Source organism: Colias eurytheme, chromosome 23 (genome assembly GCF_061535395.1).
Source record: "Colias eurytheme isolate Ceu_HAF_F1 chromosome 23, ilColEury1 Martin Lab GWU primary, whole genome shotgun sequence".
Lineage (NCBI taxonomy): Eukaryota > Metazoa > Arthropoda > Insecta > Lepidoptera > Pieridae > Colias > Colias eurytheme.
The window spans coordinates 2414437-2425138 of NC_143002.1; the positions used below are offsets into that span (position 1 = coordinate 2414437).

Genomic DNA, 10702 nt, shown 5'->3' on the forward strand with positions numbered 1-10702 from the left:
ATATGAATAATAGTAATATAGCGAATCAGCTATACCTACATCATTATCGGAAAAAAGAACAAACACATTATCTAAAACTCTTACAAAACAGGCCCAATTCTTAATACCTAATTACTTCATTAGCGATAAACTCTGTTAAAAATCCGCCAATTTTCAGATAAAGTGCGTGTGTGTTATCAAATTTGTCTATGTGTGCGTACAGGTTGTGCATCTTGTCACCTCACGTATTTGATAACAATGATAAGAGCTATTCCTATTCTGTTGATATACAATTGAAAACTTGCGTAATATGATGTATATGAATTGGGTAGAATTATTTTTAGTGACAAATTATTCGAGTCATGTTTTAATAGTCGTAATTGTTGCGATTACTTTCAAAACAGTGAATATCAAATAATTCTTTCTTGGTTTTAAAATACCTATTTTATTTTACGTAAAGTAAGTACATATTGTTAAAAACGAGGGAAATTCATATCATCATTTAGAGACAACGTATTTGTTGTTATCGTAACGTCTTTTACTTGTTTATTGTTCGTTTTGAGATTATTTCCCGTTTTGAAGACGGACAAAAAAGCAATATCTATTTTGGAAACTAACTTCTGTGTAAAATAGATGAAAGTTTACACTTGTAAGTGTCAAGGACATTTCCGAAGTAATTTTCTGATAGTTAGAAATACATTGTTTGTAAGCTAACGCCTTCTAAACTCTGTGTAATGTTTTACGCGGCATCTCGATTAATATTTTCATTGATTTATGTGTCTGTTGCCATGTAATTAACGACGGCGTTGCAATTGAAGACATCTGCTTTTAAATCAGTGGAATCTAAAAATTAGCAAGGTCTAAGTTAATGACTATACTGTCCGCATAGAAAATCGACTAGTCAATCAAACTCTGAACTACATATTGTAGCTATTATCACTGCATCATCTATTTATTAAATTTGTTATATACATATAACAAATAATAATGATATTATGAAAAAGAGCAAATATGGAGTTTATTGACGGTTCTTCTCCCTAGAGACTGCTTACCGAATCGGAGGATTCGGAGGTAAAAAAACTATGTTATGTCGATTGAAAAGAGCTTTTAGAATAAGTCAAATTGAATACATAAATATACATAAATAGTACTATTACTATTTATTTTTTTACTATAATAAATAGTACTATTACTATTGATTTCAATTTGACTCAAAATGATGATAAAACAGAATACTGCCGTGATTATTATAAACAATAGACTGATAGCGTATCGTCATACAGTGTAATCCAGTTGAGACGAACAATAAATATTAATAGACTACAAGCCCGCATAGGACAAAAATATGGGTCAAATGAACCACCAGGGGACATATCTAGAACGATAGCAGAGCAAAAAATAATAAGATTCATCACTATGCCGTCACTTGTAAGCTGTCCAACTGAGTGCAGATGAGAATTGAAAAGTACAGGTAGACTCGGTAAATTTTGGTCATATATTTTTGTACGGCATTCTTAACCATCGATAGATCCATTAAAAATAATAAGAAACCGCTCAGTGCCGTACAAAAATGGTGGTCCACCAAGTCGGAATTTTTATTTAATTTCCGAGAGTTACCGGGGGTAAATTTGGTCATTTGACCATGTACGGCATCTGTGTCATACTATTGCTATACTGCTTTTAATCCATTATTCCGCAACGCCGTACAAAAATTATGGGGACAAGGGGAAAAAATCGAGAGTTGTAATCCCCTCTCTTTCCCCACTCCAGGGGGTCATTTGACACAACACGAAATAAATTTATTTTTAAAGTATTTTATGCATAGATAATATTTTTTCATGTGCCGTACATTTTCGTTGGTTCAAAGGGGAAAAATCTGAAAAAGAAAAAAATCCATATAACGAAATGTTTGCTTTATATTTTTATAATAAAATATAAATATACATTAATATTAAGAAGCTCGAGGTGGTTAATTATCACCTTGGAAAGTCGGAGTCAGGTGGAATGGACTCCGTTAAATTGATGAACTAATAAAAAAACTATGAACGAAAAGATGTGAATTATATGCAATCAGTCAATGAATACAGGTAAAGTCACAAGCAAATGCTAGTAATATATACATATTCAAAATGTACAAGTAAAGCGCTTTCAAATGATACCAAACACTGCATATTTATCTTAACTTTATTTTTTTACTCTGTATGTTTTGTCCGCTAGAGGGCGCCACATTAGATTTTGTGAAACCCCATATAGCCTTTAGCTAGCTGGTCGCTGGTTATCCAGTGAACAATTCAGACGCTTCTAATGATATGTCATTTGTCGAATTCTGATAAGTAGTTTAGAAGTTACGAGGCAATAGATGAACATACATACATGACCTGTAAACAACCATAATCCTCCTTTTGCTTTGCCGTAGTTGGGTAAAAATATGTTAATGCCGTACTGTATCAAATGGCCATAAAGCACCCTTAAAATTGTAGCTTTCGTCGCTTTCATCAGCCTAAAAGATGTGGTCTGCACAAAAATGTACGGCATCGTTTTTTCCTAATTTATCTATGTTAATACTATTTAAAACAACGAATAAAGTGTAGAAAACTATTATATTTCATTAATCTACGATGTTTAAACTTTAACAAAATTTCTGGTTTTGCATTTCTCTATAACTTTTTTTAGAACGGTTTCTTTTGAACGGCAATACTATACAACAATTGAATTTTACAATATCATGTTAAAAAAAAAGTTCCCGTACAGGGTCAAATGACCTTACAGCTCTTTATATCAAGAATTCGATGAAATTAAGATGATTATTGGTATACATTTAAAAGAACAATTATTTTTTGACGGCATTGCTTTTAATAGTACTTTTGAGTGCTAGATAATGTTTTGGAACCGAAGCCGTACTTAGTCAAATGACCCCCTGGAGTGGGGAAAGAGAGGGGATTGCAACTCTCGATTTTTTCCCCTTGTCCCCATGATTTTTGTACGGCGTTGCGGAATAATGGATTAAAAGCAGTATAGCAATAGTATGACACAGATGCCGTACATGGTCAAATGACCAAATTTACCCCCGGTAACTCTCGGAAATTAAATAAAAATTCCGACTTGGTGGACCACCATTTTTGTACGGCACTGAGCGGTTTCTTATTATTTTTAATGGATCTATCGATGGTTAAGAATGCCGTACAAAAATATATGACCAAAATTTACCGAGTCTACCTGTACTTTTCAATTCTCATCTGCACTCAGTTGGACAGCTTACAAGTGACGGCATAGTGATGAATCTTATTATTTTTTGCTCTGCTATCGTTCTAGATATGTCCCCTGGTGGTTCATTTGACCCATATTTTTGTCCTATGCGGGCTTGTAGTCTATAACACAGATGTTACTGACATCGAGTGCAATGTATGTTGTCTTATATTAAATCATTTATAATAATTAACGAAAAAATAATAGAATGCGAAAATGAAGCATATGATAACTTTCTAATTAATTAACAGGGTGGACATTTTCAATGGGCCCTGGAGGGACAGTACTTCGTGGCTAGAGAATTTTCGAATATCCTTCTATTTCCTTTTAGAAATAAAGCATTTCAGCAAACTTTGCTATCTCCAGTATCTCAAGTACCCAGGGCCTATAGACAATTTCCACCCTGTACAATTGTACATGCAAAAATCTGTTTGCCTTTACGACAACCACATACCACCAGACAGGGGTAAGCTTAACAATCTATATCAAGATACAGTATGTGCTAAATACACTAGCGATTAATATCTATACGTTTTCTATATTGTTAAGCCGAGTCGTAGTCTAGTCCTATTATATATTAATCGGGTGCCCTTGTAAGTGTCCTTGAAAACCTACCCAGGAAATCGATCGCTTAGTAAAAAGAAATTGTTTGATTCTTTTTTATTCATTTTTGTATAATTTATGTGTGATCAAAATATTACAAATTTCTATGGAATAAATTGCCAAATTCCAACCCAGTGACCAACACGCTAATATGGGTAAAAGTAAAAGGTTCCTAGCATTTATATTAAATGCATTAATACGTAGGCCCAAGAGGAAAACGAACTGTTACTTAGGCAATAGTAATTTGGCAACCAACTTGAATACCGACTGACTAATATCGTAGTGATATATTTACACATGATTTTTATAGGGTAGGTACTACTAAATGTGAGACTTCTTGTTCCTTAGTTTTTCCTGGTTAGTATAGCTTTTACAGTATGTCTATCCTTTCAAACAACGATATGCATGTCATGCTGCAATATCTATCGTCTAGAGACAACATTTGAAGAAGACTTCGGATTTTGATCATTTATCTCTGGATATTCAAACGTTTATCTATGGTTTCATTTCACATGCAATACCTCACTTGCCTTTAACAATCCTCATATTCACAATTGACAGCGTTGGCCACAAATGATTGTCGGCGTTTGCCATTACGGCGATTATGAATGAACATCCCTAATGATGGCCGATCATACTCTACGCTACACTATCGTGATTACCTCTACTCGCCCAACGCTGCCCATTGTGAAGTTGGCCCATAAACTAATTAAAAATTACCTGAGCAGGCCCTCCCGCTGCACCATATAGCGAAACGTTTCCACGATGCTGCCATTGTGTGCCGATCGCAGGGATTGCATGCGCGTCTGAAACAACCAAACTTACTAAAGTAAAACTGCCAAAAAAAAATGCTTCAGTATGCTAGTTACCAACTATCCTAATAAATTCTGAAGTAGAGACTTTCTTAAATTAAAATATTTTTTTTTTTATTAGATAGCAATATCCCTGATTGACATAATCCATATTTTTTATAACTTTTTTGACAATTTTTAGTTTGACGACCAATTACAATAGAAACAGAATATCGGTTTAATAGCAACATATAAAATTATAACTCACTGTCTATGTCAAATTAAGAGAGATCTTTAATATAAAATGGATTTGTTTGTGTTTCCATTTATCTAAATATTGCAATTCATACATGTCACATCCACAAGAGATATTTAAATAATGATAATAAACTTAAAATTGTTAAATTTAATAAACATTTACATATCAGTTAGCCCATAGACCAGTCATTAGTCATTACTGTCAATTTCAAATCACTTCTTACTTCCTATACATTTGTAAATATGCAAAAAATACCCCATAAATTACATATAGAGCAGGCTCCAAGGAGATGTTCGTTTGCAAAAATCGCGGACCTAAATCTGACTTCTGATATATATTGTATAGATCCCAGACATCCTATAGACAGATGTTGCCAACCAGTTTTGTGGTCCCCCTGCCCGCACCCCGGTAATTAAATATGGCATACAAAGAAAAAAATAAAAATTTCCAAAACATGCCGTGTAGGGTATCAAATGAAAGAGCTTATTGAGTAGATCACGAATATATAGCATACTATATAACTTTCTAACCCCTCGTTTTCACCAAAGTATAATACATGTATTTTACAAATTTGATGCAATGTTTTCGTTTCTCATAGACATGTGTAAATCATGTTGTATACAAAATTGGATACATGTAGGATAACTTATATGAAACTTGTTGGTTGAAAACTTCTAGTTGCCTGATCTAAGTTGCCTACATGTTTATGATCTCTTGTTTTTGTTGTAGCAATACTTGTAGAATTCGAGACAAATTCAGTCGTACCTACTTTTATAATTTCTATTTAAAAAAAACTTGTGATATGTATGTATGTTGAAAACTTTATCCAACAAACATGGATAAAGTTTAAAACTTGTTTGTTACTAGTATTATACAGAAATTGCAATAAAATAAACAATACTTATCTAAACCACGACTGTGTTTTGTAGGTGAGAACGCTATCAATGGATCAGACAAGTTCTACCATGTCACAGACTTCAGTGTAAACGCAAATGTGTTTTATACTTGTATAAATACTTGTTGGCTACAAAGTGTGAACGAAAGAATGTTTGAGACAGTCTGAATACATGTGTAAAATAAATAATTATGTTTTGAAAAGTATTCTACAAGTTTTGTATCAAACTAGTATTTAACTTGTTTCTTGGTGAAAACGAGGGGTTACACTTTCTCTATGATTTTTTAGAAAATTTACGAAAATGGTCCATTTTTGAGTTAACTTTAAACCACTATAGATTGAAAACTCATCAATATATTTTTTTAATTATTATTTTAAATAATTAACAATAGTCCATTGTTTATGATTCAATAGTTCGTAATATAATTTAAGTGAGCTATGTGGTGGATTTGATGAAAATAACTATATACTATATGAACTTGAAAATATACTCGCCATCTTTGAATGCTCCCCCCACTCCCCCATGCAACTATTTCACTGTACGAAATATTGAATCGTAAACAATGGACTATTGTTAATTATTTAAAATAATAATTTAAAAAATATATTCATGAGTTTTCAATCTATAGTGGTTTAAAGTTAACTCAAAAATGGACCATTTTCGTAAATTTTCTAAAAAATCTTAGAGAAAGTGTAAGAAATGTATATAGTATGCTATATATTCGTGATCTACTCAATAAGCTCGTTCATTTGATACCCCACACAGCATGTTTTGGAAATTTTTATTTTTTTCTTTGTATGCCATATTTAATTACCGGGGTGCGGGCAGGAGGACCACAAAACTGGTTGGCAACATCTGTCTATAGGATGTCTGGGATCTATACAATATATATCAGAAGTCAGATTTAGGTCCGCGATTTTTGCAAACGAAACTCCACTGAGAGTCCGGTCTAATAATTAAAACATAATCTTTCGCATCCGCTGCTAACAATTTAAAAAATTGCCAGCAATCCACAATTTAACAAGCATACAATTTTTCAAAATGATTCTACAAAAGAGGTAATAAAAATTACACCCTACACGCTAATACAAATAGATCTACTAATCATACATTTTGAAGAAAGCAACATATAATTTTCATATCACATAAACAATGTGCGATGACATTGAACATTTATATAAACCAATCCGTTTAAATCCCGTCCACTGTTAAAAAGAAGCTGCAACTAACAACATTGGGAACAAAGTAAAACTTCAAAATGGGTATCCGTCTTTTAACATTACTCCTTACATTAATAAGTACAAGTCTAGCAATGGACGCAGAAATGGCAGAACTAGCGCAGATGCTTCGTGACAGCTGTGCGTCAGAGACAGGAGTGGACCTGACCTTAGTCGAAGGAGTAAACAAGGGAGCTGACCTCACTCCAGACGATAAACTCAAATGCTACATGAAATGTACCATGGAAACCGCAGGAATGATGTCTGAAGGGAACGTTGATGTGGAAGCCGTTATTGCCCTCTTGCCTGATGATTTTAGAAAACGCTCTGAACACCATTTAAGAGCTTGTGGTACAAAGAAAGGTACAGATGATTGTGACACCGCTTATCAAACTCAGGTTTGCTGGCAGAAGTCCAATAAAGCCGATTATTTCCTCATTTAAATACAATAAAGTAGATGTAACTTATTTTTTGTTTCTTTTAATGCTTTGTGACACTGGGAGTTAAAATTAAATTGTGACTCGCATAATATAAATGCAAGAGGATTGTTGTTTTGATTGTTATTTCTAATATTTGAAAAAAAAAAGAAATTCTTAAAACATTTTTATAAATTGCAATTAATTTTAATGAATATTCATATTTGTATCATATAATTGCAAGATATGATTAATAAACTTATAATTATTTTTTATATTGTTAATATATTTTGTGATTTTTTTCTTGTTTCTTGTCAATGTTTATATATACTTATTATAATAGATTCCATTTATAACAAAGTTTATTGCCATCTTTTATTCCATCAAAGGCAATTTTAGCATATGATTATGTGATTAGTATGGCATTGTAACCCTCGCAACTAATGAACCAATTCAAATGCTGTTTTTTAAGTTGAAAGTTTAATAACTGCCATGTTATTGTATACTATGTTTATTGAATACAGAAATTATCTTCAAGAATACAGCTCTTATTGGAAGAAGTGTCTGAGTATGTAAATGCCAAATGCCACATATTATGCCTAACATGTCTTGCTTACTATTTTTGTTTACTTTTTATATATTTTACTACGCAATATAATGGCTGTATTTATAATTTATTTGGGCTTGTAATATATTATACTTCTTTATGATAATAGAGTGGATATAGTGACTAAGCTGCAAAACCCATAGCTTATCAATTTATCATAAGTAACTATTGATTACTTGACTTGAGATAGAAATTAAAATAATAAAAAAAAACCGGCAAATATATACTGGCCGGTAATTTCAAGTTTTAGTTGCAGTACAGTGGAATCCGTTTATAATTAGTTACATCGAAGGGAAATATGTATTAAATACATCATAATATCCGACTTTTTATAAAGAATTTTATATGAAAAGCAAACTTTGCTTTGTAATATGTCATTATAAATGGTTGGTAAATATAACCGGAGTCATAATAAAAGGATTCTACTGTACTATGTTTTAACAATAATATTCTATAACATAAAAAGCTGTTTAATACATAAGTAACAAAAAGAAAAATAATTGTGTACACCAGAAATAAGATTTAAAAATAAACTCATATGCTACATTGTAAACCTATTGATTTGAGAATGTTGGTGAAAAATAGTTTCCAATTCTATTACTTTAACTTTCATTATTATATTAACTTTCATGGCTTAAGTAAAGCACCATTTTGGATGAAATCTATACTAATATTATAAAGCTGAAGAGTTTGTTTGTTTGAACATGCTAATCTCAGGAACTACTGGTCCGATTTGAAAAATTCCTTCGGTGTTAGATAGCCTATTAATCAAGGAAGGCCACACAAGTGAAACCTTAGGGCACAGCTAGTTTGCAATAAAATTCTTGTTGACATTGGTAATATTTTTCAGCAATTGACATCTCCAGAAGATTTTACTACTGGTTTTGTTAGGTGAAACTGAATTTTGTATGAATTTCTAGCTACATCAAGGAGTGAAACTCAATATAATATATGATATCTTAACATATAAGATGCATATAATATCTTCTAGAAAATAGACTGAAGAGATAGGTAGGTACCTATTAACAAAATAAATATGTATACAGCCAATTTAGTTCCTGTATTTATAAAACTTGCTTATAAAGATAAGTATGTTAGTGAAAAACCCAAAATGTCTATTATCCAAACATTAAGATGGATTGAATCACTTTATATCAAGCAGATTGCTAGCGATAAGATCATGGTTAAAACAAACTACTTTATTTGTATTTCTGACATCTTTTATATTTACTAATAAGATATTACAACCAGAGGATGTTTTAAACTTTTCCAAATTAAAAAAATGTCAATTTATTTACTTAACCAATAACTATTTAAGTATTTAAAAAAGTAAGTGAAAAGGATGCGTCTTGTATTAACTTTATAAGCATAAAGTAGGAAATTAATTCCATTTGTTGTGTTTTTCATACTAAGCATTTAATAAATATTAGGAACAGAAAATTGCAAACTCTTCAACCCTGGGGCTACAAGCACAAAATAATATTGCAAAAACCTTAAAAATGTTTGGCACTCAATGAATTCAGTCATTTAATTTGATTCCTATTGTAGGATACATTATTCTAATAGGAATTTGATAAAGAACTGTATTGTTACTTTCTATTTCATTTTTCCAACTAGACTTCCATGGTTCTTATCTTAAATAGAAAACATCTAATTTGAAACTGTTTCCAATTAATATAAACATTCACTTGAACATAACCTAGTTGTTTTGATAAACTACAGGTGTAATTTAATGAATTGCTTTTACGTAAAATATACACTTTCTCGAGTTATAGTTGGTTGATTAATATTGTAAAAATAGTGATTTTGACGAGATGAAAAACATAGTTTTATCAAGTATGGTCACGTGTCATTTATTCAGATTTTGCTTTCCAGTCCAGTACTCATCGGTTACCAAATAAATAAAGAAAGTAAGAATCTATTTTTTACATAACAATTGATCAAGTGGTGGCGTAACAGCCGACACTCGTTGTCATACTAGGTTAGGTTGTCAAATGAAATCGAAATATAATTCTGGCAGACTCCGCCAGTTCAGGATAGCTCACCTTGACCGAATCCAGCGGGTACATTACGCAATGCTCCATCACCCCTGCGATAGCGCCGGCTGTCATGTGTGTGATGGAATTCTGGGTCGGGAGGGTTTCATAGTCCTCAAAGTTCATAATACTCACTGAATTATAACACTTTTATAACAAATAAATACAGATAGCTACACCTAATTGATAGTTCTATATTAAATTATCAATGTCATTTTCACTACACTAATTTTGTCACAAATCATCGAATTTATAATTAAATGATACGAGAAAATTTATTCCGTAATGAACAAAACTGAAATGATTAGTTCATAGCTGATTGCTTGATTACCACGCGCAGCGCGACGGGCCGTACTGGTGTTGCTAGCACACTTTCTAAACTTCCTCAATAATTTTGCTTTGAATTTTTGGGGTAATGCCAATATGAATAATTATTAAAAATTAAAATTATATATTCGCAACATGTAATTTTTATTCATGGGTATAGGTATTTTAAAGTTTTTAAACATTAAATTATAATTGTTATTGTTAACCGTGTGATTTGTGAATGAAAACAAAAAGTATTGTAGCGACAAGAAAATATTAAAAATGTATTCAATAATATAATTAATATAAGAATATCTTTTATATTAATTTTAAATGAAAGAAGTAC

General features: G+C 31.7%; 2 protein-coding genes across 3 annotated transcripts in view; one reads left to right on the top strand and one right to left on the bottom strand.

Annotated features, from left to right (window-relative positions):
- LOC149898152 (mitoferrin-like) overlaps window positions 1-10391 on the bottom strand; it is a 38511-nt gene extending 28120 nt beyond the window's left edge. For both annotated transcript variants that reach the window (XM_090115598.1, XM_090115599.1), the window contains exons 1-2: window positions 10060-10391; window positions 4549-4634 (exon numbers count right to left, since the gene is read on the bottom strand). In XM_090115598.1, the coding sequence (XP_089971724.1) occupies window positions 4549-4634; window positions 10060-10176 (203 nt within the window). In that variant the 5' untranslated portion in view covers window positions 10177-10391. The remainder of the gene's footprint in view (window positions 1-4548; window positions 4635-10059) is intronic.
- On the top strand, window positions 6993-7490 carry LOC149898153 (general odorant-binding protein 69a-like). Its single transcript, XM_090115600.1, has one exon. The coding sequence runs from the start codon at window positions 7033-7035 to the stop codon at window positions 7432-7434; it is 402 nt and encodes a 133-aa protein (XP_089971726.1). The 5' UTR covers window positions 6993-7032; the 3' UTR covers window positions 7435-7490.
- Window positions 10392-10702: the final 311 nt, after the last annotated feature.

Coding starts and splice junctions, on each gene's coding strand:
- LOC149898153 (XM_090115600.1), top strand. CDS start 7,033: ATGGGTATCCGTCTTTTAACATTACTCCTTACATTAATAAGTACAAGT.